This window comes from Sciurus carolinensis, chromosome 17 (genome assembly GCF_902686445.1).
Source record: "Sciurus carolinensis chromosome 17, mSciCar1.2, whole genome shotgun sequence".
Classification (NCBI taxonomy): Eukaryota; Metazoa; Chordata; class Mammalia; order Rodentia; family Sciuridae; genus Sciurus; species Sciurus carolinensis.
In genome coordinates this window covers 15,914,904-15,942,852 of record NC_062229.1, presented here as the reverse complement: position 1 = coordinate 15,942,852, position 27,949 = coordinate 15,914,904, and the positions used below count along the sequence as shown (strand labels likewise).

General features: G+C 57.0%; 1 protein-coding gene and 1 long non-coding RNA gene across 8 annotated transcripts; one reads left to right on the top strand and one right to left on the bottom strand.

Annotated features, from left to right (window-relative positions):
• Positions 1 to 15: 15 nt before the first annotated feature.
• On the bottom strand, positions 16 to 26,378 carry Tecr (trans-2,3-enoyl-CoA reductase). 2 transcript variants are annotated; one of them, XM_047531168.1, is made up of 13 exons: positions 26,229 to 26,378; positions 2,711 to 2,761; positions 2,186 to 2,237; positions 1,778 to 1,822; positions 1,580 to 1,683; positions 1,388 to 1,503; positions 1,199 to 1,304; positions 1,025 to 1,097; positions 890 to 933; positions 760 to 817; positions 593 to 681; positions 332 to 377; positions 16 to 249 (listed from the first exon to the last, which is right to left on the bottom strand). In XM_047531168.1, exons 1-13 carry the CDS (start codon positions 26,241 to 26,243, stop codon positions 122 to 124), a joined length of 927 nt encoding a protein of 308 aa, XP_047387124.1. In that variant the 5' UTR covers positions 26,244 to 26,378; the 3' UTR covers positions 16 to 121. The 2 variants fall into 2 exon arrangements, with proteins under 2 accessions (XP_047387124.1, XP_047387123.1); XM_047531167.1 differs by lacking the exon at positions 26,229 to 26,378 and having other exon boundaries at positions 2,711 to 2,967.
• Positions 4,775 to 27,792, top strand: LOC124968581 (uncharacterized). 6 transcript variants are annotated; one of them, XR_007105774.1, is made up of 6 exons: positions 4,775 to 5,088; positions 11,309 to 11,444; positions 24,544 to 24,659; positions 25,324 to 25,449; positions 25,734 to 25,907; positions 26,257 to 27,792. It is a non-coding gene; the product is annotated as an uncharacterized LOC124968581 (long non-coding RNA). The 6 variants fall into 6 exon arrangements; XR_007105772.1 differs by having other exon boundaries at positions 24,544 to 24,712; positions 25,269 to 25,449; XR_007105770.1 differs by having other exon boundaries at positions 4,776 to 5,088; positions 25,269 to 25,449.
• The last annotated feature ends 157 nt before the right edge of the window (positions 27,793 to 27,949 follow it).

Sequence of the window (27,949 nt, the reverse complement as noted above, 5' to 3'; positions counted from 1 at the left end):
CAGCCCGAGTCCAGCTGGGGCAGGCAGGGTTTATTCCAGGTGCTGCAGAGCTGCAGCCATCCCAGCATGACGCTGGGGTGCGGGGTGAGAGCCCGCCTGACTGAGCCCCGTGGGTCGTGGCTCAGAGCAGGAAGGGGACGATGGGCATGCGCAGGGGCGGGTAGTCGCGGAACTCCTTCAGGTAGCTGCGGTGCTTGCCCTTGGCCCAGATGGTCATCTGAGTGAAGCCCACCAAGGAAAAGAGGGCCACTGTGGGGCAGAGCAAGGGTGTCAAGATGGGGCTGCCCGGCAGGATGGCAGGACCCCACCAAGGCAGGGGTGACAGGCTCACCTGGGAGGCACTGCGTCATGATGGCAAAGCCAATCCAGGACCCCACCTGTGGGCGGCACAGGTGGAGGTAGGGGCAGGCAGAGCTGGGCCCCGCAGGCTGCCAGCCAGGCTCAGCGCCTCCCTCACCCTCCCCAGTGCGGGGAGAGCTGCACCAGCCCAGCGTCACACTCCAACCCCAGAGCAGGAGCGGCAGTGCCCCCTCCAGACCTCACAGGGACCCCAAACCCAGGGAGGAGTGGGGAGAACAGGTCAGCTCCTCACCTCGTAGGTGTAGTTGGGACAGGACACCAGCAGGAAGAGCCACGTGAAGGGGTTCTTGGTGGGGTACGGGATCTTCCTGGTCTTGGACCCTGGTGGGCAGGACAGGAGGGGCAGGTGAGATTCTCCCACCTGGCCCAACCACTCCCAATCCCCAGCAGGCCACTCACCAGCTGGCCGCAGGTCCCGCAGAGCCATGTGGATGGAGAAGTTGCCCAGTTGGCAGATCTGTCAGGAGGAGCAGAGTCAGCCCAGAGCCCCCATGGTCCCCCACCCCCAACACTGCCCCAGACTCCTTACCACAAAGATGGCGAGCGCCAGTTTAACCTGCTGAGCTCCATAGGCTGAGGAGGAAGCAGGGAGGGGAGGCCTGTGAGGGGAGGGCTACTGGGGCGGCCTCCTGTGGGGGCGGGGACTCAGGTTGAGGCCACTTACTGGGGGGTGTGTAGAGAGGGTGGTTGATGTAATAGGCCATCCACGCAGCGAAGCCCCAGTAGTAGGTGCAGTTCTGAAAGGGAGCAGGCAGGGTAGGAGGAGGGCAGGGTAGTGCGGGGGTCGGGGGGTCCTGGGAGGGGACGGAGGCCAGGCGGGCTGAGCGGCAGGGCTCACCTTGAAGATGTTGCGCAGGGGCATGGTGCCGTGGGAGAAGCGGTGCACGAACAGCGTCTCCAGCAGGCGCTTGACGTAGTGGAATGAGTGGCAGATGCAGGCGAGGCTGGGGGGAGCAGGCGAGGCTGGGGCTGGTCCCACGGGCCCCCTGTCTGTGCGCCACCCTCCCACCCACCTGACCCCACTCACTGCACCACTGTGTGCCGACTGGACGTGAAGTCGTATTTGTGGCCGTAGATGAAGGGCACCCGGAAGTAGAAGAGCAGGTAGATGAAAAGGGGCCCAGCATACTCGGTCAAGAAGACCTGGGGGCCCGGGGAGGAGAGTGAGCTACCCAACATGGCTGGTGGCAAGGGCAGCTGGTGGGGGGTCAGGACTCACCGTCACCCAGCTGATCTGGGCCCCCAGGTCCCGGAAGTAGAGTGTGGCTGTGGTGCCCACGGGCAGCTTCTGCAGAACATCCTCGTCCTTCAGGGACTTGCCCTCTGCAGAGAGGCAGGCCAGGGCTCAAGGGCTGCCCCAGCCTTCCCCCGCTGCCACCCAAGAGCCGGCGTGGGCCCCGCGGACAGCTGTACTCACTGGGGTCCAGGCGGAGGGATTGGCGGGCAGGGTACCACTGCGGATCTGTGGGGAGAAGAGTGTCGCGGCCTCAGCCTGGCAGGACCCAGCCTGCGTGCCGCACCCCACTGTGCCAGCTTCTCGGGTCTGTTGCCAGGGCTCAGGACCCCACGACTCCCATCCCAGGCCAGGCCTCTGAGGCCTGTTGTCCCAGGACACGGGCCAGGAGCACTGCCAGAGCAGGGTTTTGTCCTTCCGGAAGCCCAGCAAGGGCACTCCTCCTGATGGCCGCACGGGGGCGCCTGCTGCAGTCAAGCCCAGAGAAGCCTGGGCCACACGGGGCATCTCTGTGGCCTTTGAGGGAGAAGCACTCAGGCCACGGCCGCCAAGAGGAGGGCCGTGGTGGTCGTGGTGGGGCCTAGGACTCACGGGTCTTGGTGAAGAGGTTCTTGATCTCTGCAATGGTGGCCTGGGGCTCCACCTGGAGAAAGACCAGCACAGGGACATCAGCCTGGGGGAAGCCCAGACCCAGGATGGAGACTGGCAGGGAGAAGGACTGGGGGCCTGGCAGCTGCTATGGGAACAGGAGAGGAATGGGGTCCAGGCCCCACCTGCTGGCCTGCCATGGACACAGCAGGGGGCTCCAGGCCTGCCTCCCCACTGCTCCTCTCTGCCCTGGAGTGAAGGATCTTGGTGGGGTTCAGACCTTGCGACGGTCCAAGCCCCTCCCCCGGGACTGGCCTCAGCAGGAACAGGTCTCAGTCCAGACCACAGGCTCCACTTCCTCCCCAGCCAGGAGGCCAGCCCCCAGGCACACCGGGGGCCACAGCTGCCCACTCTACCCCAAACACTGACAGCATTCCTCCTGTGCCCTCTGAAGGGCAGGGGGTGGGTACAAAGGGCTGGAAGGTGCTGGGGGTCCTTGGCGCCAGGCCACAGGCACCGTGGTCCTACCTTGTCCAGGAAACACAGCTTCTCCCTTGTCTTTGCATCCAGAATCTCCACCTCAAAAAAGAGAACAGCCTTTTTAGGTTTCTTGGTTGTCTTGGGGGGTGCAGGCCGGGGGAAGCAGTCGAGGCCAGGGCTCAGCCCCTGGCTGGCCTCCCGGGCCACCATGCTCAAGCTGATATCCATACTGCCCGCCACAGGCCCGGCCGCTCTGCTCTGCCCACCCAGGCTGCCGCCCCAGCTGCCGGCCGTCAGCCCCCACCACAGACCTCCCCACGAGGAGCAGCTCTGGGCCGGGCAGGCGCGATCAAATTCTGCCGCGGTGCTGGAAGAGAGCCCGTGCCTGCCCTGGCACTGCCGGCTTGTGTGCCAGATGTAACCCGAGTGGCACCAGAGCCACAGCCCAGCTAAATATAAAACTGCCCGGACAGAGCCCACCAAGGAGTCATGCCACAGTCCTCCTTGGGGGAGGGCCCGGGGCAGCCCCTGGGAGCCAGGTTGCCCTGAAGGAGGCTTTCGAGTGGACACCGTCCCCACAGCAGCACCAGGGCAGGGCGATCTCCAGAGGCAGGCAGGCACCTCACAGCCCCTCCTCTGCCCGAGAGGTGAAGGGGCCTCCGGCCACTGGCCAGAGGAGGCAGGAGGCCAGCCCAGGCCCCAGCTCAGGCGTAAGCAGTTCACTGTGCTTGGAGACACCCCAGCTATTTTGAGAATCCGTGAGATAGATCATCCATTTCCCCTTCTGAGCTGTAAAAGACACTCTGGATTATTTTCCTTGTGCATTTGTGTTCCCAGGGAGGTGACAGATTCCACAGTTATTGGTGCAGAAAGCCTCTAAGTGGAAACGACCCGGAACAGGAAGTTAAAGACAAGTTATGAGGTCTCAGCCCTCTGCCTCCCCAACCTCCCTCTCCACCCATTTCTGACCAGGTCCATCCAGACCTTGTTCAAGGCTACCAGTGGGGCAGTCTTCCCATGGGGTCAGCCAGTCACCCTCATCCAGGCCTGAAGACCCCCAAAGCCCAGAGCACACAGTCTGGGCCTCCGGATGTAGAGGGGTGGTACTGGGCAGGAGGGAGTACCAGGGGGTCTGAGCCATCCATCCCAGCAGGTCAGAAAAGGCTGCTGGAGCGAAGGTGGGCAGTGCCCAGGCTGGGCAGGGTACGCCTGATGCCCATGGGGTGGGCGCAGACCCCACTAGACAAGTCACGGTGAGCAGAGCTGGATGTCATCCGGGGCTGAGGCTGGTCCCTGGCCAGCAACTGTGGACCCTCCCCGCTCAGCACTCCAGTGAGCCACCAGTTATTTTCTGCCTGAGGAAAAGGGACTAGATATTCTGCTGTGGGACCAGAGGTTCCAAAGCAGGCCCCGCCCGGGCCCTCTGAGGGTGCGGTACGTTCACCCACCCAGAGCCCAGGGATGGGCCACTGCGGCCAGAGCCCCCTGAAGAGGGCTCACCTCACACGCTCTTAACCACAGCGGCAGCCGTGCCCTGCAGCTGAGCGGCCCAGGCGTGGCACATCTCTGCCTCAGCTCGGGCAGGCAGGAAGGGGCACCCTGGGCTGCTTGGGCCTCCTGAGCCAGGGCACATGAAGAGCCAGCACCTCTGACGGCTGGGAAGCAGTCAGAACAGGGTCCTGGGGTCCATAGGAGGCACCCAGCCCAGTAAGGCAACACGGCCTGCGTTCATATCCTGACGAGCCATGGCCAGCAGGTCAAAGCAGCACGTGAGCTTGTCCATCCATGACATGCCCACCCCACGTCATGGACCTGAGGGGAGGAGAGGGGACAGAGCCCAGGAATTCCTGGCCAGTGCCACCTATTTGAACTCCATCAGAGAAATCACCTGCTGTCCACTCTGGGCTCAGCTCAGTCCTGTGGCCTTGGGGAGCAGGTTACTGAACCCCCACAGGGTCAAAAAGGCCACAGAGCGGCTGGCATAGAGAGAGACCTAAGAAGGAGCCGGTCATACCCCTCAGGGCCCACCAGAGACAGGAGGGGAGGACGGCACTGGCAAGGGCTGGGCCGCCCCGTGGCTGCAGGTATATTAATAGTTCCCGGGCCCCTGGCGGGCAGTGCCATATGCCTTCAAGCCTGTGTGGCCCACAGGAGAGCGGCACGGCGTCCACCAGGACAGGTCTCCGAGTTCCTGCTGAACCACTCAATGGCTTAAAATACAACCAGCCAGCTGCTGGGGGAGGGCTGAAACCCTACTCTCCCCGACCCCGCACCAGACCAGGGCCTGGCGGGGAGCACTGGCCAGGCTGCTGGGAGAGGAAGCCAGGAGGCAGGCGGGGGCAGCTGGGAGAGGGGCCGCGGCAGCCGCAACAGCAGCGCCCAAGCCGGGGTGCAGCCCCAAGAAGAGCTGCCTGCACCACGCACAGGTAAGCCAGGGCCGCGGGACAGCACCCAAGGGCCAGCAAGGCTGGGGGCTGCCCACTAGCAGGACCCATCCCCAAAGGGATGGCCGTGGCTTTGCATGCCCTGCCCGCACACCCACGCCCAGCAGCCATCTTCTCCCAGGGAGAACCAAGGCCCTGACGGCCCCCAGGAGCACCCGCCAACCCCTGAGCCTCTGTCATCATCGCAAAACCAAAAGTGAAGGCTAGGCTACGTGGGGTCCAAGGCCAGGTGGGCAGAGGCAGCCGGACGCTGAGCCACAGGTTCATGTGACACGCTCAGGGGAGACCCAACAAAGGCCGGTGGCCCAGGCTGGGGCTGGGCGGGCAGGTGTGACGGCAGGTTGAGGCACTGGGCAGGGTGGTGGTGGCACGGCACCGAGAACGTACCGAGTGCCACTCGCTGTGCATGTTTCAGTTTTTTTGAGACTGGGTCTCACTGACACCCAGGCTGGAGAAACTCTGCCTCAGCCCCCCGCAGCTGGGACTCCAGGCACGCGCCACTGCGGCCGCTTGAACCCCAGGCTTCTGAAGGGCTGGGAATTCCCTTTCAACAAAGAACTTTTTTTTGGTGCTAAGAATGGAACCCAGGCCCCCACCTGCTACACAGCTCTACCTGACTGATGTGCAGCCAGCTCAACAAGGACTCCCAGAGGGTCAACAAGCGGGTCACACCTACCCATCAAAATGAGAGAAGCCCCCACCCTCCACCCTGACCTGGGCCTCACAGGGGACCTCCCCACGCACTTCCCACCTCCACCCCCCGCCATGCTTGCCCCGCACAGACATGGCCTGCCCGGGCCTGAGGCCACCCAAGGGGCACGAGGGCACGGGCAGCTGAGCAGAGCCCCAGGCCGGGGACCCTGAGTTCGGAGGGAGGCAGCAAGTTCAGTCCCAGCCCTGGGGGAGGCAGTGAGGGGAGGGAAGACACTCCTGGACAGGGACTCAGGGAGGCCTGCAGGGGCGTCACCCACGAGATCCCCACACTGGTGGTGGACAGGGGGTGTGGCCCTGTGGTGGCAGGCACAATGGACAGGCAGAGGGCGGGACAGGGCAGGAGGCTGGCATGGACCTGGGAGTGCGGTTCTGTGATGACAGTTCCCAGCCCGGGAGGCGTGCTCACCAGAGGCCCCAGATTCTAGGACCCGGCCAAAAGCAACCCGTGCTCGCACAAGGTCAGGGCACGGTCCGGGGCTGGCAGCCCCTCCACTGGAGCCGTATGCCTGGGCAGGAGCAGTAGGAAGGGGGCTGCCGCCTTCCAGGTGCTTCTGTGAGCCAGCACCAGGCCCAGAGCCACCAAAGAAGCAGAGGTCCTAGGATCGTCCCCACCTGCACACGGGGAAACCAGAGTGGCAGGAAAGCACAGCAGGGCGACCGCGGGACGCACAGGTCCTTGCCCTGGCTCTGAAGCAGTGTGTTTACAGCAGTGACCCCAGACATGTCCTGACCACTCCACGGCAGCGTGCGGGCTGCCCGCTGCACCCCATGGGGAGCCGGCTGCGGGAGGCCTCGCTCCACAGAGCTGCGGAGCCCCAGTGTGCGCAGCCGGCCCCACGGCCCCACGGCCCACGTCTGGCTCCCAGGGAGGCGTGGGTCTTCCTCAGTGGCACCCCACATGCCTTCAGAGGCAGCACCGCGTGAGGCCCCCTCACAAGGCGGCGCGAGGCTGGCGGGCCGCAGTAGGCCCATAGCCTCAGCTGCGCTCGCGTCCCCAGGCTGAGGTAATGGCACACCCACTTCCTATGGTGTGTGGCCCTGGACTAGGTGCCCACCCTCTCTGAGCCCTTCTTCATCTGCAGAGTCTGCTGCTCCTGCATGTCATCTCATAGGGTTACCTTAAGAATTATAAAAAAATAGTATCCAAAAAAGGTACATAAGCATCTCCAATCTAGAATAAATCTTATTAAGAATAAATATTCTTGGTCAGGTACAGTGGCACACACCGTACTCCCAGCCCCTCAGGAGGCTGAAGCAGGAGGCTCACAAGTTCCAGGCCAGCCTCAGCAACTAAGCAAGACCCTGTCTCAAAACGGCAAGGGCTGAGGGAGGAGGTCAGTGGAGGGCGCGCCTGGGCTCAGTCTCCAGAACCACCATAAACAAGTTCTAGCAGAGTAACCGCAGCAGAGGCAGAGCAGGGCCCAGGCCCTGGCTTAGCACTCAGGCCTTTTCTCCAGAAATCCTGACTGTGGCCATGAGGGGGCCCAAGGTCTGGGGGGCTGGTGCCATGATGCTCCCACCCAGCCGGTGGTCGCGAGTCTAGACCCTAGCAACAGCAGGGCACCTGTAGGTGGAAAGCCTGGGCAGTGGCCACCTGCAGAGGCTGAGGCACTCTTCGCTGCCCTCTTGTGGCCATTGCTGGAAGGGCGCCTGCTGCAGCCAGCCCACAGCCACCAAGGAGATGGCTAGAGTGTAAGATGGGACAGACCAAGCTCTTCCCCCAACCCTGCAACTTACCAGCCAAAGGCCTTGGGAAGCCACCACCCTGCATCGTTCCTCCCCCAACATCTCAGGCGCTGCGCTAGGCCCTAGGACACAGCAGTGCACAAAGCCAAGCCCCTTCCTGCCTTCACTGGGCTTGCACTCCGGTTAGGGAGCGGGGAGGAGGCAGACAACAGTGGCTTGACTTGTTTTGTCACCAAGAACAGAGGAGAATAACAGGGTGAGGGAGTGGACAAGAGTGAGGAGATGGGCATTTTCAACAGTGGTCAGGGAAGGCCTCCCTGGGAAATGTGTCTGAGCTCAGGCCAGTAGGAAGTAAGGAAAACAGCCGTGCGCAGCCTGGGGCCTGGCTGTTTCGGGTGGGAGGGAGCAGCATGTGCAAAGGCCCTGTGGCTGGGCTCTGCCCAGCCTGTCAGGAGAAGAGAGAAGGCCAGTGGCCAGAGCACGGCAGGGGGAGGGGGAGGTGACAGGAGCTGCTGGTGCAGGGCCTGTGGGCTTGAGGAGGGCCTTAGCTTTCATTCAGAGTGAGGTGGTATTTGTGCAGGGTTCTGAGGCAGGAGGGGCATGGCTTACTCTTGTGTTAACAGCTGGCTGCTGCCAGAGCAGCAGACTGGAGAGGGGAGGCAGACGCAGGAGACCAGGGCAGGAGGGAATGAAAAGCGGCTGCAGACTTGGACAGGGGACAACGGTGCAAGGAGTGAGGCTTCTGACTGAACACCAGAAGGGAGGTCAGGCCCCAGTCAAGCCCAGGCTGCAGAGCTGAGTGTGTAACCCCCTGTGCCATCCAAGGGGCAGCAGCCAGCAGGCATGGCTCACCTGGCCAGGCACCCGTGCCCAGAAAGCCTCCCGGGCCACAGTGCTGTCCTCTTTACAGGCAGCTGGGCCTGGTGCTTCCAGACCCCTCCCTCTGTGGACAAGACTGGGCGGCCTCCCTGGCTGAGGAGCCCGAGCCGCAAGGCCAGCCCAGGCACCCCACCCTCCTCGCCAGGATGGGGCCCAAGGGCAAGCCTGCCTTCTGCAGCACCCGATCCCTGTACTGAACTTCTGTGGGTCCCGGTGGGGGATTGCAGACAACAGTGCGCCCGCCCAGAGTCACCCACGCCCACAGCGGCCCAGGGAGGAGGAGCCATCAGCTCCACTTCAGATGAGGACGCCAAGGTCCAAGGCTGAGGAGCGCAGCCAGGTCACCTGCAGTAAATGTGCTCACATGCGAGTTCGAGGCCCCTACCACACGCAGCCGCCCTCTGGAGACCCACAGATGTGGCCAGAGCCCGCACACGCAGCCCTCAGACACTCCACAGGCTCTCTCAGACCCCGCAGAGGCTCCTGCCAGAGAAGAGCCCCTCCCAGGCTGCCCGGAGCTGGACAGCCTGACAGCCTGGCCGGCACCTGCCCGGGACCATGAGAAGCCTGGCTGGGTGCGCGCCTGCTCGGGGCCAGGGCCCAGGCTAATATGCAGACAGCCCAAAAGTTCCTTCAACCTGCCCGCCAGGAAGCCCAGGTCCTTCACGTGGGCACACGGGCTGGTGCACCCACGGCCTGAACTCCTGGGGACACTGCCCCACCAGGCCTGCCCTGAGCAGCGCAGCACACCAGGCTCACTCACGCTGCCCAGGCAGAGACCAGGAGCTGCCCCGGACTGCAGCTCAGCATTTTCGGCTCCCCCCCTTTTACTTTCCAGAAATATCAAGTCACAACACTAACGCCAGGGTGGATGAAGACCTGGGGCTCAGCAGCCAGGAAGCCAGCAGGCACACCTGCTGGGCCAGAAATACCTCCCTCCCTGGTGGCCTCAGCTGTGACCTCCTTTCTCTGTGGTGCGGGGAAGGGGGTTCCAGCCTCCTCCAGGTGCCATGGTGGGAACAGAATGTCACCCAGGGTGGGAGGTGTGGAGACACTGACCTGGTCCGTGACCAAGCTGCTCCTCTCTGCCACCCTGCTAGCAAGGCCAGAGGAGCCGGGTCCAAATGACCATGTCCATCAGGCTCTCAGAGCTGGGGCCAGGGCCAGGTGCAGAGGCAGTGGAGGCCCAGGGCCAAAGAACCCAGGTTGCTGTCCCCACCTGTCAGAGGCCCTGGCCACCAGGTAGCAGCGTGAACTCAGAGGACATCTGTCAGATGTGCACGAGCCCCTGGGTTGGCTGACGCGACCACTGAGGTGGAAGAGGAGGGAGTCGCTGGACAGACAAGGGGGCCACGGGGCCCTGGCCTCCGTCCCGGGCCAGCCCCACGCTCTCAGCCACTCGGGGTCCATGGCCACACACCCGCTGGGCCGCTCAGAGGCTGCAGGGGGCGCTGGCCACCCAGAGCGGCTCTGCCCAGGTGGCTTCGCTCAGATGCGCAGCTGCCAGGACGCGCACCTTCTGGCCAGCATGGCGCAGAGCCTCGCTCCGGCTCTGGTGCCAAGGACTGTGACCCCGCTGGGCAGCTCAGGACGCTGGGCTTGAAAATAAGGTTGACTTAATCCAAGGCAAGCAGCAGGCAGCGCCAGCACTGACCCAACAGGCCCAAAGCCCCTGCGGCCACCAGGCTGCTCAGGCCTCCCTCTGATGAGCAGGGCCGATGCCAGCAGAGGCAGGGCAGGCAGTCCCCAGAACAGCCGAGAGCCGCCACTGCACGGCCTCAGACCTGGCCATGTGGGAGGCTGGGCCCGCTCCCTCCAGCCCAGGCGGTAAGGTCGTCACAGGAAGACCCACCTAAAGACACAAACGGGGGCAGCGCCCGCCTCACACACCCCGCTTGGGTCCCACCCCAGCACCACACTCTAAAGAGAAAACCCCGACCTCTTCAGAAGGGGCCCTGCACGTGTGCGAGGGCACAGCTGGGGCCCCAGGGCTAAGCCCTGCTTCTTGGCACCAGGAACCCCATGTGCCTTGCCTCTGCCCACCCAGCCTGGCATGACCAGGCTACACCCAGAGCAGGTCTGTCACCTCCTGATACCATCCAGAGGGACCTGGGCAGGGTGGGGCAATGCTTCCTGCAGGCTTTCCTGACCAGACTAAGGCCACCGACAGGCCCGGAAGAGCAGGGGGTGTCCCCAACACTGAAGAGTGTCCAGCCCTCCTGACGGAGCCTCTGCTCCTCCCTGGGGTCAGTGGGAACGCCCCTACCACGCAGGGTTGCTCGGCGATCGGAGACGACCGCTGTGGCACCAGTCCGCGGCTGAGCGTGCCCGTGGGCTCACCCTGAGTCCTGACCTCGACCCCAGCACCAGAGACTGAGGGCAGGCCCAGGCCGCAGCGGAAGCCCCCGGGACTGGGTGCAGTCCAGCAGTGGGGTGTGCTTCTCACGTCAGGATGGGTCCCAGCCGCAGGACCCAAAGATAAGTAAACGGGAGCTTCCAGGGACAGGTGGAGGCCCTGCCCTTTGGATGAAGGGAAGCCCTCCTCTCTGTGGACAGAGGCTCCCAGTGGGGCATCGGTCAACCCCAGGGCCATCCCAGTCCCCTGCCCTTCCCCCCACTGGCACCCATGCAGCCTCAGGCTGACACTGTTAACCCATTTTACAGATAAGAGTCCAAGGCTCAGGGGACGCAAGTCACCAGCCAAGGACGCACAGGCTACAAGTTCCACGGGACAGGACCCATCCGCTGTGTTCCTTAGAATGCTCAGGGCTGCACAGGCCAGCACTCACCCTGGGCACTCCGGTCTGCTGACCCTCTTCCTTCCTCCCCTGCCGTGGGCCCCTGGAGGCAGCCAGAGCTGCAGCCCACCCCTGATGCCCTGTTGCAAGGGTGACCACACACGGGCCTCTTCACCTCTGGGCAGGAAGCTGCTGTCGAGCCAGGAAGCCGGCAGAGGGACAGAGACCCTGAGCTCTGCGGACCCGCTGACCCGAGGAGCAGCTCCCAGCCGACCGCCCACAGCTGACCACCAGCCGCCCCTGGGCTGAGTGAGCAGGCAGGTGAGTGCCCCCAGGCTCAGCGTGCACCCAGCCCCCTGGGACCCCGGGCGGGCTCATCACGCAGCAGTGGCCCCCGCCTCCCCGGTCACGTCCTGTACTGTCAATCCCTTTTCGTGATGAAAAGCAGACGCGTCTATCAGACATGCGGGCACCGCCAGGGCTCTGAGGACTCGCTGTGGATCCAGGGGCAGGGGATGCGGCTCCACGGCACAGCACTCGCCTAGCACGTGCCAGGCCCTGGGTTCCATCCGCAGCACTACTAAAAAAAAAACTCCTCGCATATGCTGACATTGATTAGACAAGGAAATAAGGGTTTTTACATAATGTCAGGTGCCACGTGACAGGGAAAAAAACAAAGGGGGCTGGGGAGCAGCCAGTGCACAGAGCAGGTGTCGTCATATACAAATTGGTCAAGAAAGACCTTCCTGGAGCCGAGAAGCCAAGGCCTGAAGGAATAAAGGAAAGAGCTGTGAGTCATCCAGGGAGAAGAACAGCCTGTGCACAGGCCCTGAGGTATAGCGTGGTTAGTGGCTGCAGCCTGTGTGGCAGGAGGGAGTGAGCCGTGGGACAGAGGAGGTGCCAGCAGGCAGGTGACGTGAGGTGCTGGGTCCCTGAGGACTTCAGCTTCCACTGAGTGAGGTGGGGAGCCATGGAAGATGGTGAAAAGAACAGGGCCAGGGTCTGACAACGATTTTTTTCGAGCCCTGGGCGCTTTTCCACTGAGGTACCCCAGTCCTTCTCGCCTTTTTATTTTTTATCTTGAGACAGGGTCTTTCTTGCTAAGTTGCCCAAGATGGCCTCAAACTCCTGAGTCCCTAGGACCTGGTGTGCGCCTCCACACCCGACCCTGATCCCAGCTCCTCAAGGGGCCCCTTGGACTTAAGGGGGAAGGGGTGGAAACGGGGCCCAGTGGAAGCGGTGGAATGACCACAGTGACAATGGCTTTCATGGTGCCTCATCGCCTGGGAAGGCTGGCATTTTGTCTTTGTTTTGAAGCACAAGTATTAACTTGTTTTAGTCTCCACAAAAATCTCCCCTCGAGCCAGGCATGGTGGCAGGTGACGGAGGCTGAGGCGGGACTGCAAGTTCCCGGCCAGGCTGGGCAGATGCAGGGCGCCCTCCCTGAACCCCACCCACCTCAGGCACCAAGACCCCGCCAGGGTTTCATACTCCACCCCGGTTAAGGCCCCACGAGGACAGTGTTGTTAAAGCTGCTCTGGGGCCGGGGACAGCAGGGCCCACCCAGCCCAGGAAGGTAGGCTGCTTCGCGGCCTGAAAAGACAATGAGGCTTTGACGAGAGGGCTGCAGATTCCAGCCCGCGGGCCGCCTCGTGTCCACCACCTGGTTATAAGGTCCAAGGCAGGCTTTCGCATTTTAAAATGGTGGCAGGGAGAGAAATCAGAAGAATCCTATTTCGTGACTCGTGAAAATGACATGAAGCTCTAACAGCGGTGTCTGTATGGGGGTTTTAGAGGGACGGCTGTGCTCCCTGGCGCAGCGCAGAGGCTCTTGGGCTGTAACGGCGGGGTGCAGGGGGAGCTGCCAGGGCGCCGGGCCCACAAGACCTGCAAGCTGGCCCCTGGACCCTGGCTTAGGCTGGTGAGGGCGGCGAGGCTGGTGAGTGGCGGTTCAATTCCAGATGTGTCCTCCAGGCTAAGCCAAGGCACCTGCTGACTTTGGGACGTAAGAGAAAAAACAATTAAAGAGCTCAGGGCATGGGCGACAGGAAGGCTGGAAATGCCATTGAGGGGGCAGACGCAGGTGGGGAGGCTACAGCGAGTCGGGACATCAAACCTGAAATGCCCGTTACACATCCACCTGGCTGGGAGACTGGGGATGAAGCTCGGAGGCGGAGCACAGCCGAGCCCGTGCAAAGCCCTGGGTTCCATCCCCAGCACTGCAAAGAAAAAGGACAAGGACAGCCCACCAGGGGATTCAGAAACGGCACTCCCCGCTGCGCTCAGCCTCCACCCGAATGGGGCAGAAGCATCTGCAAGGACCAAAGTAGTCTCCTCTTCCTGCTTCGTGATTTTGCAGGTGTCGTGTTCCTGCAGCAGGTTTTGGTTTTATTGTTGTTGTGGACGCAGATCCTCCGTGTGGCGCCCAGGCTGGCCTTGGACCCCCAGGCTCAAGCGACCTCCTGTTCCAGCCTCTGAGTCGCGGGGAGCACAGGAGCACAGCAGCGGGTTCCAGGCCAGCCCCCCAGCAGTTCTCCTTCTGCTGTTCTTGGTTTCCCAAGACAAAGCCCTTTGTGTTGCCCAGGCTGGCCCCAGACTCCTGGCTCAAGTGAGCCTCCTGCCTGTCGCCAGGCAGAGGAGCCCGCAGGAGCGCAGACCCGCACACGGCAAACGTTTTGAGGCTGGCATCTCAGGTTTTTTACCTAGGCTTGAATAGTTAGCTTTAAATGAGGTGATCTGATTGTAGATCTCTGAAATTTTCATATAGACATTTATGGGTCTCTATCTACAGTCTAGACACCAGTAAGTTGAGGACCTGCGATCATCACTGTAAAAAACAAAATACAGTTGGATGCAGGGGCCCAGCTACAGTCCCACCCACTCAGAAGGCTGAGCAGGAGGATCACTAGAGCCCAGGAGTTCAAGGCCACCAGGCAAGAGGGACCCTGCCAAGAGAGAGAGAGAAGGGGTGAGAGAGAAGAGGAGAGGAGAGCGAGCGAGAGCAAGCGAGCACACTATGAACAACTGACATCGGCTCCCACTTTGCCTGGAAGTTGAATGCTGGCCCGCCCCTGCCGCATTCAGCCCTGAAACATGCTCATGGAGGGTGTTAGGGGTCTTTCTATCATATGGATCAAATTGAATTTTCTTTTTTTGGGGAGCTGGGGATGGAACCCAGGGCCTAACACATGCTAGGCATGCGCTCCACCACTGAGCCACATCCTCAGCCCTGAAGTTTAATTTTTAAAACACATTTCAGGGCCCCAGGGCTCTATATGTACAAAGAAAAATCCTTTAAGATGTGTTATTGTGGGCTGGGATGTAGCTCCGTTGGCAGAGTGCCCGCCTTACATGACAAGGTCCTGGGTTCCGTCCCCAGCACCCAAAAAAAAAGTGTCATTCTTACCCTATCAGCACAGAACTTAAGTCAACAGCGTGAATCAACTACTAATGAATATCAACCGTGTACAGAAGGTCACTGTCACACCCGTCCCCGTGGGACAGAGGTACCTTCCTGGCCAATTAGTTCACGTCCTAAGGTGAACAATGGGCCGGCGCTCAGCATCCCTTTTATCCTGCCATTTCTTTATCCTTCTAGTTTCTGTTTATCTGTTTGTTTGGGGGTGCTGGGGTCCAGCCCAGGCCCACGCACGGCGCTAAGCTCACCTCTGGCCACTATCATTCTCTTTTTCGATATACACACTACAGGAGGGGTGTTCACCTAAGCAAGCAGGTGGAAAAAGGGAGAGCTTTGTTAGAGCAAAAAAATCCACACTACAAACCTCTTCCGCCCGTACTGACCTGCAGCTGGCTAGGGCCTGAGCCCTGTGGCCCCACTGTTTTTCTGGAAGCTGAGACTAGTCACCACCTGAGGCACAAAAGGATGCTCACTTCCTCACCACCCCCTCCCTGGTCCCCAAGAGCCAAGCAGCAGGGTGGGCGTGACCCAGCCAGGGTGGCCCTTCTGGGTCCCTCCGATCACCTCCCCAGGTTCTGTGTGGCCTGGAGGAGCTCCGACCAAGCCCATCCGGCACCGCACGCTCAGCCAGTCTGGGGCTGCGGCAACCGGCTGGAAAACCCTCACAGCCCTGGAAGCCACCCCTTCCTCCTCAGAGCCTGGACACACTGCACCTGCGGCAGAGACCCCAGCGCTGAGCAGGGCAGGGGCCTGCCCCCCAAGAGCCCCTTCTACCAACTGAGCAGTTCTCAGTTGCCACGTGCTCAGCAAACACTGAGCTCCTCGAGGAGCTGGGCTCAGTGATGACTAGGACTTGGTCCCCAGTCGGCAAAGGCCTGTGAGTGACGGCAGGATGACAGGCAGTGTTGAGGTGCTAGGGGCCTACAGGGAGGACGACAGAGAGGCCATGCCCAGCCTCCTGCACTGGCTCACGCTCGAGGGCAAAGCACCAATTACATAATACCAGGATGCACCAAGTGCCATGAAGAAAGCAGGGTAGCCAGGTGCGGTGACACCCACCTGTCATCCCAGTGGCTCGGCAGGCTGAGGCAGGAGGATCACGGTTCAAAGCCAGCCTCAGCAACTTAGCAAGATTCCAAGCAACTCAGAAAGACCCTGTCTCTAAATAAAATGTAAAAAAGGGCTGGGGATGCGGCTCAGTGATTAAGCATCCCTGGGTTCAATCCCAGTACCAATAATAATAATAATAATAATAATAATGATTTCTTAAGCAGGGTAGAGAGCCCAGACTGGGTGGTCAGGAAAGGCACTGCTTAGGAAATGAGATTTGAGCCACGAGGGCCAGCACAAGGCTCCTTAGAGATGTGCAAAGGTCCTGAGGAAGTGCTTGGCAGGGCCTAGGAACATTCAGAGGTTAGAGAAGAGTGGACTTTAAGGAAAGCAAGTAACTGAGGAAATGGATGGAGCTCTGGGTTTTATCCAGAGTGATGAGAAGGTCCTGGAGTGTCTCAGGCTAGTGTGATTTCTAGAAGGATACTTGTCACTACTGGGAGCAGAGGGAGAGTAGGTGAGCAGATGTGGCTGCAGAGACAGCAGTGAAAGGCTCAGAGACAACTGCAGCAGTGACCCTGGTGGTGTAGACTGTGGGGGGCACACAATGGAGTGGTGGAAAAGTTACCCCATTCCTGGATCCTGAGACACCAAGCCATCAATTTGGGGGAAAAAAAAAATTGCAAAAGAAACCACATAACTGGACAGGGTAGCACACACCCATCATCCCAGAGACTCAGGAGGCTGAGGTAGGAGGATCGCGAGTTCAAGGCCAGCCTCAGCAACTTAGTCCTAAGCAACTCAATGAGACCCTGTCCCTAAATAAAAAAACAAAAAGGGCTGGGGATGTGGTTCAGTGGTTAAGCACCCCTGGGTTCAATCTTCAGTACCAAAAAAAAGAAGAACTGCATATGTCAATGGGAGATATAAGTCAATCACAATCATAAGATGCATCCCAACTTAAAGAACATTAAAACCCAAGTGAAGGAAAACTGTGCATCTTAGAAGAAAGGGAGTGAAATAAGAAAGATGATTCTGGAAGATGAGGCAAGACTGGTCTCAACTATAGGAGAAAATCACGTTAATGGAAAAGGCTCCACTGGCAGTTGAGAGCGGGGTCCTGGAGATGCCCACGGCTCTCTGCACTGTGTTCTGTGAGCAGTTCTGAAGGTCAGGGCCCCTGGCTCCCAGAAGTCTCTGCAGTCAGCAATGCCCTGCCCTGGAGGGCAGAGGAAGGAAGGGTCGAGTGAGGGACAAGGAACCCAAGCACCCTGGGTGGGTGCCCAGCCCTGTGCCTCTTCCCTGGCCCAGCTCAGCTGACCAGGAATGACTTCACCCCTCGGCATGCCATCCACTGAGGCCCCGGGTGAACCAGAAGGTGGTAGTTAAGTGTAACTGCTGGGGACACAAGGAAAAGCCCATGAGGAAATACGACTGGGGTTTGTGGCTTCCCACAGGAGCCTCAATCTTACGTTTACAAGAGACTCAGACCAGGGCTGGGGGCACCCAGGGATGGGGCACTTGCCTCGCAGGTAAGAGGCCCTGGGTTCTATCCTCAGAACCACAGGAGAGGAAAGGAAAGAAATAGCAAGATAGAAAGAATGGCCAAACTCCTTAGTACCTAAGGAGGAGCCGGGGCAGCTTCACAGAGGAGCAGGGGTCCACGTTAATGCAGTCTAGGTGCCAGGCACCCACGCGCTCCCAGTCCCAGGCAACGGCCAGACCCAGGGGACGGCCCCGCGCCCGGGAGCACGCGTCCTCCTGCACGGGCTGCAGTGCCTCCTTTAGGAAGTGGGAGGGGGTCGATGACGTGGCTGGACACCAGGCTGTCCCGGGCAGGGCTCTGCTCTGTAGTCGGGGGTCTGCAACTGGCTGCGAATCACGGTTCCACAAACAGCCTCCGAGGCCTGCCAGGGGCCATCAGAGGGTGCCAAGTGCTGCGTAGAACACCAGCACCTGCTGGGTGGCTTGGGGGCCTCAGGGAAGAGGTGAGGGCCAGGCTGAGACCTTGATGCAGGATCACCAAGCGATCAGAGCGTGGGGCGCATGCCTGTGATCCCAGCAGCCAGTGAGGCTGGGGTGGAGCAGCGCAACCCAGGGCCAGCCTGGGCGATGCAGAGAACTGCGGTCTCTAGATAAGACACACAGCCGGAGGCAAGATCCCCGGTAGGGTGTCTGCGGGTTCCATTCCCCAATGACAGAAAAAACAGATCACCAGACAAGTAGGACTGAATCTGCCCCTTCCAAAACTAAGCACCAGGACTCCCCACGCCGTCCCTCCACCAGGGGGGCTGCTAGTTAGTCTTCATCCTCTGCAACAAGCAGTGTTCAAACACGCGGCAGCCCTCTGTCCCCGTGGCCACTTCCGCAGTCAGCCCACTTCGGGCCACAGTGCTTTTTTAAAAACCGCGTCTGTCCCGAACTTGGACAGTCTTTCCATTGACTCAACACCACAGTGTGGCGTGATAGCCATTCACATTGCATTTACAGATCAGGTCCCCTGAGTGCTAGAGACGTCGCACTCTGTGCTGCAGGGCTGTGGGTCCTGGGCAAAGGCGACTTCACTTTACAGAAGGGAAATTGGAGCATCGGGGATGTTGGTGTCCTTGTTCTAGAACCCGTCCCCTGGGGACACTGAGGGACGAAGGTACGCTTTTAGACCACAATTATCCCCACGAGAATTCTGATATGTCCTGATACCCCCCCAAAAGAAGCCGGGTTCCCGCAGCCTTCCTCCTGAGACACGTCCATTTGGGGGCTCTGCCGCCAGTGGCCTCCTCTCAGCAGCTTCTCCTACCCTGACCCGGGAGCTCCAGCTCTGTGAGCCCTCAAGCTGCAGCCTGCTTCCTGGTGTCTGGAGGCCAGGTGCCTGTGCCGCCCTGCCCCTCGGACTTGGCAGGCCCATCTGAGGACAGGCACCATCCCACACACCCCCAGGCTGCCCCCGAGCCACCACAAAGCCCTGGAGGCTCCAGAGCAGAGGCAGGCAGGGACAGGACTACGCCAGCCTGGCACAGCGACAGAGCAACTGAGAGGCCTTTATCCCCAGTGGGATTAAGAGATGCTCAGGGCCCATCTCCAACTCAGCAGGGCTGCGGGCTGGGAGTCCCAGTCCTCCCACAAGCATGTCAGCAGCCCCAGCCCCCTCAGAGTGAGGAACAACTGCCCTTTCTATTTCTACAAGTATGCTAAGGTTAGGACCCCTCCTCTCCAATTTAAAAATAAAAGCCAGGCACATGGCACTCGCCTATAATCCCAGCAGCTCTGGAGGCTGAGGCAGGAGGATCACAAGTTCAAAGCCAGCCTCGGCAGAAGGGAGGTGCTATGCAACTCAGTGTCTCCTAAAAAAAAAAAAATACAAAATAGGGCTGGGGGTGTGCTCAGTGGCCGAGTGTCCCTAAGTTCAATCTCAGTATCAAAATATAAAAATTTAAAAAAATAATAAAACACCCTCTGATAGTTAAACTTTTAGGTCAAAGCAACAGAAAAGGGGATTTCATTTCCCCCAGGATAAAGCCCACAGGTCCCTTTGAGTAGCCACAAAGTCCTGGTGGCCAGTTTCATGTCCTGACATGGGACACCCACAAAGCCTGGCTCTCGGACCTCTGTACACACCACATGGTTCCCTCTGCCTAGAGCACTGCTCCCCTCCCCTCCCCAAAGACCCCGTCCTTCAGCTTAGATGAAACGATCGTGAGGCAAAGACCGTGGTTCCTGGGTCCTGGTAACCCAGCGTAGGTCTGTACAGAGGCAAAGAGACATGTGTGGAAGAATCCAGTAATAAGTGATGGTGGTTCCTGGGTCCTGGTAACCCAGCGTAGGTCTGTACAGAGGCAGAGACATGTGTGGAAGAATCCAGTAATAAGTGATGGTGGTTCCTGGGTCCTGGTAACCCAGTGTAGGTCTGTACAGAGGCAGAGACGTGTGTGGAAGAATCCAGTAATAAGTGATGGTGGTTCCTGGGTCCAGTAACCCAGTGTAGGTCTGTACAGAGGCAGAGACGTGTGTGGAAGAATCCAGTAATAAGTGATGGACTGATGGGAAAACAGGAGGAACCCGTGAAAAGAGCCCTGCGCCAGCAACACCGCGTGCTGAGGGGCGGCCCAGGGCTGTGATGGCAGCAGGCCACAGAGGAAGGGCTCGGGGGACAATGGGAGCAGGCCAGCCAGGGACAAGGTGAGTCCAGCCCACAGGCAGCCAGCCTCCCTGCCAAGACTGCTAAGGACTGGCCACCGCGGCCTTGGTCCAGGGGTGAGGCAGGGGGCTCCCCCAGTGCCTGCAGCTCCTGTGAGCCCGACACAGAAGCCTCAGCCCTCGTGCACCGGGCAGCACCGGGAGCCACGGGAAAAGGTCAGGGACCTGCTCCTGGAGCCAGCTTGACTGGGTAGTACCACCAAGTACCCGGACGACAGGCCAGGGGGTGGTGACGGGGGCGCTGCTGGGACAGGGCAGTCGTGCTGCAGGCAGAAGGGTCAAGAAGGCCTCTGGGTGACACCAAAGCTGAGCTCTCTGTGACAAGGGAGCAGCATGGGGAAACCGAGGGAAGAGCATCCAGGCCCAGGAACGGCGGGTGCCCAGGGCAGGAGCCAGGCTGTGTGTTGGAACAATGGCAGCATGGTGACAAGTAGAGCAGCAAGGGACAGAGGAGGCAGGACACCTCTGAGGGAGGGTTCTGGGTGGGGGAGAGCCATGATCCACTTGTGGGAAAGCCCTTAGGCTGCAGCTGGCGACAGGCAGCCACGGAGGGGGCAAGGACAGTGGCTGCCGGGCACCAGGGGCCAGGCCAACTCTGAGCATCAGCTTCCTGGGGTGGTTCTTTGTCACAAAGTTAAAAGTGAGTTAAGTGAGTTAAGCTGTGCATGGAGCTGCCCATAATCCCAGCAGCTCAGGAGGCTGAGGCAGGAGGATCGTGAGTCCAAAGCCAGTCTCAACAACAGTGAGGCCCTAAGCAGCTCAGTAAGAACCTGTCTCTAAATACAATAGCAAAAAAAAAAAAGGCTTAGGATGTGCTCAGGGGTTAAGCACCGCTGGGTTTAATTCCCGGTACCAAAAAAAAAAAAGAACCAGCCTGAACTTGACCAATAGCCCAAGGTCTCTGGCTTTTCTCACCCAGCCAAGTCTGTTGGTGAAAGTGCAGGATTTCCAACCAAACCCAACAACTTTGTCAGAGCTGAGACCTTCTAAGCAGACCCCGACTTAAGGTCTCCTTTCTCTCTCCTCAGGAGCCAGTGAGTCAAGAGGCTCTGCTGGGTTCAGAAGGCCTCCACCAGTACAGTGAAATATACCCAACTGACACCCAAAACCTAGCACTCAGCCACGCATGGTGGCACATGCCTGTAATCCCAGCAACTCAGGAGGCTGAGGCAGGAGGATCACAAGTTTGAGGCCAGTCTCAGCAATTTAGTGACACCTTGTCTCAAAATAAAAAAGGGCTGAGGATGTAGCTCAGTGGTAGAGTGCCCCTGGATTCAATCCCCAGGGGAGAAAAATAAATAAAACACACCACTTACAGCTCCTCCTGCCTTCCTTCTCTGCCTCCGCCCTGCCTCCCCCACAGAGGCCTGGCTGAATAAGTCAGCAGGACTCGTTAAACATTATCTGCTCCGAGATGCCTGGCACTGTGCTGATGCCCGCCACCAGCTCCAGTTCATACCTGTGTATCACCTTAGGGATGAAGAAACTGGCTCCAGAGGTCAAACAACTTCCCCACGCACCTGGCACAGCGATACATGACTGTAATCCCAGCTACTCAGGGAGCCGAGGCAGGACGACCGCATGTTCCAGCCCAGCCTGAGAACTTAGGGACACCCTGTCTCAAAAAACAGAAAGGGCTGGGGGTGTGGCTCAGTGGTACTTGTGAAGACCTGGGTTCGATTCCCAGGACTGCGAAAAATAAAAATACAAAATAAGAGGAGGGACTCAAGCAGGAGAATGTGCCAGCTGAACTACCATCTGCTCAGCACAAGAGGCTGAAACGCATGACCGCCCACCAAACAGGACCTGGGCACGAGGCCTGCTGCCGTGGGAAGGCTGTTTAAAGCTCACCAGGTTCACGGCTCTCCAGGCCCAGGGCTGCTCTCACCTCTAGAGCTCCAGGGCTGGCCATGCAACTGGGGGCCACCATGACCCGCAACTCCCCACCCTCTGAAAAGGAAGGCTCTGTCCTCGGAACAGAGCAGCACAGTCACTAGCCACCTCAGGGCAGCCTCCACAGGGAAGACATGGACAGGGACAGATAAACCAAAGTCCAGGCTCAGCTCCACCGCTTCCCTGCTGTGACCTGAGCCATGGGACCTCTGGGCCCAGGCTCACTCATCTACAAAGCAGAAGTAATGTCAGTTTCCACCGACTCAGGTGCCTACAGAGCTGCCAGCTGCTGCCAGAGCAACACTCCCACTGCGTGGCCGGGCTGCTCCCCGCTCCAGGAATCACAGACCTGGTCGGATCACATGAGGAGACCTTGGGCAAGGTCCTTTGCCTTTGTGGGCCTTCCTTATGGGGGAAAGTGAGGTACAGAGCGTACCTACCTCTCAGGGTCTTTGGAAGGCATGATAAATGTGATCTCTCCTTGATATTATTTGCAAACAACAAAACAAAAAGACAGCACTGGGCCGGGGATCTAGCACAGAGGTAGAGTATTTCCTCGGGCGCTTGACGCCCTGGGTTCCATCCCCAGCACCAGTTAAAAAGTAAATCAGCAGAAGCAAATTCCACCTCCCAGGTTTAAAAGATATCATTTTCCTCCAATTACTACAGATTCCTTAAAAAAAAAAAAAAAAAAAAAAAAAAAAAAGTTAAAGCTGCCCCACTACTTCCTGCCCAAATAAGCAACAGCCCCTCTAACTATCATGATATGCCCATAAATTTCTAACTTTTTACAATTTCTCCTTTTATTATGTATATGCTTATAAAGAACAGAAATCTCATTATCTCATGTAGTAGGATTTTTACATTTTTTTTTTGAGGCAGTGGTTACTGAGGATTAAACTCAGGGGCACTTGGTCACTGAGCCACATTCCAACCCTATTTTGTATTTTATTTAAGGACAGTATCTCACTGAGTTGCTTAGTGCCTCACTGTTACTGAGGTTGGCTTTGAACTGGCGATCCTCCTGCCTCAGCCTTCCGAGTCACTGGGATTACAGGTGTGCACCACTGGATACTAAATGTTTTAAGTTTATAGGCTCTTGGGCTGGGTGGAGCACTTGCCTAGGCTCAGAGAGGTTAACTAATCTACTGAGCCAACCATTTAATTAGTACAGTGCCAGGATTCAGTCCTAGGCCTGTCCAAAGTGCACACACCTATGACACCATTTTTACAAGTCCACCTTCTCCTTAACTGTCACCTTCCTACCCAGTTTTCTGACTCCAAACAACTGCACCTTGACCAGAACTCTACTTCCAGAACTTTCACACTTACTCCAAGGAGAAAGCTAAAGCAAGAACTTGACTGAGGCAGACACCAAACTGGTCTGGGTGACTCACAAGGTGTACCAAAAGGGCCACCTCGTGGAAAGATGGAAGCCTCTACAGAAGGGCTTCCCAGCCTCCAGGTACTGGGCTGCAGGAAATGAGTGGTGGCCTGAGCTCCCAGAGGTGAAGATGGGTGGATTGTCCCAGGAATTTACAAGCTCATTCATAAGATGCAGTATCTGTTTTTCTAGCTGCTACTGGGATCGTCAATTGGAGTCTTTGCCTGTAGCAGCAAAAAAAAAATCAATAAAAAACTCCCATAGCCTAGGATAAGCAGTTCTCTTAACAACCTTGCTCTGACCCCAAGATAATCCCAAGGTTTTCTATGCCCTTCCAAGGAACTGGCTGCAGCTAAGGCCCAAGGGTGGCCTGTTTTACAAGCTTCATCTCAACTAGGTCACAGAAGGAATACTGTTTTTCCTCCTAGGTGAGTTTGGCAAGTGATATGAAATTTAGCAAAACAGCCAGGTATGGTGGGGCACATCTATAATCCCAGCAACTCGGGAGGCTGAGGCAGGAGGATCAAAAGTTCCAGGCGAGCCTGAGCTAAAACCTAGCAAGACCCTGTCTCAAAACAAAAAGACAAAAACAGGCTGGGGATGTGGTTAAGTGGTTCAGCATCCCTGGGTTCAATCCATGGTACTTAAAAAAAAAAAGGAGAAAAGAAATTTAGGAAAACAGCTACAAATCTCTCCTCCAGTTGGGACCCTCACTGCCATGCACTGGACTCCAACCTGACATGTTGTATGACAGTGAACGAGTCCTGCACCCTTCTGACATTATTCTATCACACGTGACAGCACTTGGGGCTGGAGGTATAGCTTAGTGGCAGAGTCCTCGCCTAGCACACACGGGGCGATGGGTTCCATCCCCAGTACACAGAGTGAAAAGTAAACTGTACTTCATACTCTCCAAGTTCTCTCCAGGCCAATAATGTCTTTTGAGAAAGGCGAACCTTTCTCAAACTGGAGGATGAAGGATGGACTTAGACCCAAGTAGAAATATATTCTTCCATGTGGAAAACTGAAACCTTTTCTCAAACTGTTAAATGTGAGTGAAAGCATCTCCTCTATTTTTATTGGCCTGTGAGAAACACTTGACATGAAACTAATCTGCTCCCACAGGGAACTAGGCTGGAGGACAACAGCTCCTCCCATCCAGAAACTTGTTTAGCTATCACCTCAGTAGGTAGAGGACAAATGTTATCAGAGAATGATAACAAAGAACTTGGTAAAAGAACAATTCCCCCTCACCAGGTCACTGATTTTTGTTTTATTTTGTTTGGTGATGCTGCGGAATCAAAATCAAGGCTCCTTCTGGTACAGAAAAGGCTTAAGTATGTTCTCCAGGACAAGCCATGGGACTGGCAGGCTGCTCCCAGCTTCCTGGAACAAAAGTGCCCAGGCCTCCTGAGGGGCCTGCTTTAGCAGATTCCAGTCTGCATTTCTCCTACTAACCGTGGCTTTTTCTCCTGGGTTAGACAGAGGTTCAAAAGAGGAACCCACATGAGAAGAACTTTATTCTACAAGCCTAAGATGAATGGGGCATCTACCTGTTCTTGACACCATGTCAAAAATGAGGACTTCTAGATCAAAGGTTCCAAAGGATTCTGGGCAAATTACCAAGTATAGTAAAGGTAGTAGGTAGAGGTAATGATATTCAACTTGTATAAAAAAAAAAAAAAAAAAAAAAAAAGACCAGATGTGGTAGGGCATGCCTGTAATCTCAGAGACTCAGGAGGCTGAGGCAGGGGGATTCCAAGTTCAAAGCCAGCCTCAGCAACTTAGCAAGACCCTGTCTCAAAATCAAAACTAAAAAGGGGTTGGGATATGGCTCAGTGGTTAAGTGCCCTGGGTTCAATTCCTGATACCAAAAACAACAACAACAAAAAAGATCTCTTCTACTTATCAGAGGTCCTTAAGAGTAATCCAATTCACAGAGATAAGTAGAATAGTGGTGTCAGGGACTGGGGGAGCAGGGAATGGGGACTTATTGTTTAATGGGTACAGAGTTTCAATCTGGCAAGATAAAAAGAGTTTTGGAGATAGCTCATAGGGACAGCTGCACAATAATGTGAATGTACTTGATACCACTGAACTGTACACTTAAAATTTTATCACAGTTTTAAAATTTGGGGAGGCGGGGAGAACAAGAAATCTCTCAATTTGATAACTTTCATTTAACAATTTGTATGGCAATTTGTAGATAGGAACTATGACTCTGGAGTCCCGATTTCTTCTCTCTGTCATGCACGTACTAGCTGGTGGTCTTTGGACAAGTCACTTCTGAGACTTTCTTCATCTACGCATGTGGGGCAAGTAATAATCTCCTACCTGAAACGACTTTGAGGATGAGAACAATGTAACAGAATCTCACGAGCACAAGAGTAAGCACTTGCTATTTTTCCTATGCATGTTATTATACATTTGTTTGTTATTTAATGATAATTAGTTAACAGTCAGCAATAAATTATTAATATAGTACCAGCTAGATTGATAAGCGCATCAGAAGGTTCGTTTTAAGAGAAAAAGAAACCCAAAGTTGGGAGTCAGAAGACTTGGGCTTCAAGAGTGGCTGCGGGTGTAAGATTTCTCCTTGGTGACAAGCAGGGATTGACAGAGATGATCTCCGAGGTCATCAGAAAGTAAGATCTGTTTTGCTGCTCGGCAGGAACTGGCCGTGGACCTACATCTCCTTCACTGCCTAGACTCTCGGGGACCGTGCCGGGTGAGGAATGGGGTCCAAGGTCATACAGGAGAGAACTGATTGCAGAGCCCCTTCCTAAACCCCAGGCGGTAGCATGGTGCAAGGTTTGTGCAAGACTCCCACGGATGGAAAGAAAAGGTTCGATACTTTCGCTCGTCCCTGGACAAAGTCTACAACTCGGTCCGCTGGCGAAGCTGCAAGGGAGCTTTTCCCACGCCCTGTAGAGACCCCAAGAAAAGGCACCCCCAAAAACAGCCTGTGTTGCAGATTTATAAATACCTCCCCCGCACATGCGCACTGGGTTTTACGAGTGGCCCCAGGCGCAGCGCGCGCCCACTGCGCCTGCGCGTTCGGCTCTCTTCGGGGCACAGAACTGGAAAGAGGGCATCCCACGGTCCGGGAAAGTGGAAAAAAGAATAAGTCTACGGTGGCTGCTCAGTCCCTTGCCTCGTTTCTTACCTCATAATGCTTCATGGCTCCCTCACAGGGTGGCTCCTGCTTCGACTACTGCGGACAGTTTTCCACCTGCGCGCAAGACAGCACACAGCTCCTCGCACGCTCGCGACCGCCGCGCGAGACTGCGGCTCCTCCGCCGCCCCGCCCCTCCCTGCCGCGCGCGCCCCTCCGCCAATCAGTGAGGAGGGAGCCCACCTCGCCCCGCCTCTCGGGGACGGTCCGAGAGAAGACTAAGACACTCGCACCACAGGTATGACCAATCAGCTTGCGGGACCCACTGAGGCGGGGCGGAGCAAGGGCAGGAGTGGCTAAAAGAAGGGGCTCGGCCTCCCACCAATCAAAAGAGAGCGAGACGGCGCCGCGCGCACCCTTGACCCGCCCCTTGGTGGCGTAGCTGTGGAAACCAAGGGAAGCGACGGTTACTGTAAAGCTGGGGCGGGAGAAGTTGAGTGACAGGGAGGGCAGCGTCCTCATGGCGGACGGAGCGGCTAGGTGAATTCCAAGGTGGGTGGTCCCGGGGTTCTGGCGAGCATCGAGAGAGGGCCGGGGAGCGAGGGCGCGGGCAGGAGAGCCTAGGTGGCAAGGCCGCTGTGGTGAGGGAATTCCATCTGTCATGACTGGGAGGAAGGAAAGGAGAAATGGGGTGGCTTAAATCTGCCTAGAGTCCCTCAGCCTGCAACTTGAACCCACTGTGGGGTTGTCTTCTTTGCCCTTTTCAATAATAGCCCCTGACCCACCCTCCTCGGTCCTGTAGGCAGGAAGCCCACAATTGTCTCTACCTGCACAGTTGTCCGGTATGGTCACTACTGGTCACGTTGGCTACTGAGCCCCTGAAAAGTGGCCTGCCCAAACTGTCGATGTTAAAATGCAGATTTCAGAAATATAAGACAAAAAGGTGAATGTAAAGAAAAATCTTGCTAATGGTTGTTTTGTTTCGTTTCATTTAGTGAAAGGATGATTTTTATTTCCATCTTGAATGATTACCATACCATTATTTAAATATGTCTGAAAAAAATCCTGAAATAATTTAAACTGAAGGCATAGAACAAACAAAAGTATTTAACTGTAAAAGCTTAAATGAGAAAAATGCAATGTTTCCTCAGTAGCAATAAACTATGAATAAGCTTCCATCACTAAACCATAATGTTTTATGATGATTATACATTGAAATGACATTATTTTTGCTGTAGTGGATTAAAATAAATTAGTAACCCATTATGTCCCATTGTCCTATATAAAATTGAAAACTTGGGACTTAATGGATTAAAATTAAATTCCCTTCTTTCTTTTTATTAAAGCTAGCTTCCTCTTCCCAACTGAGAACTGAACCCAGGGACACATTACCACTGATTACATTCCCAGCCCTTTTAATTTTTTGTTTTGAACCAGAATCTTGCTAAACTTCCCAGCCTCAAATTTGCAGTCCTCCTGCCTCAGCCTCCCTAGTTGCTGAGATTGCAGACATGAACCACTGCACCCAATTCTTTAACTCTTTTTATTTTATTCATGTGCCTATTCTAACTCTTTTTTCTTCTTCTTCTTCTTATTTTTGTGCTGCTGAGATTGAATCCAGAGCCTTGAGCATGCTAGGCAAGTACTCTACCACTGAGCAATACCCCCATTCCCCTATTCAAGCATTTTAAATAACAGCTTGCATTTGGGATTCTCAAAGTCTTTCCACTGGAATTGCTGGTCTGGGGCCATGACACGCTTTTGTCCCCTTG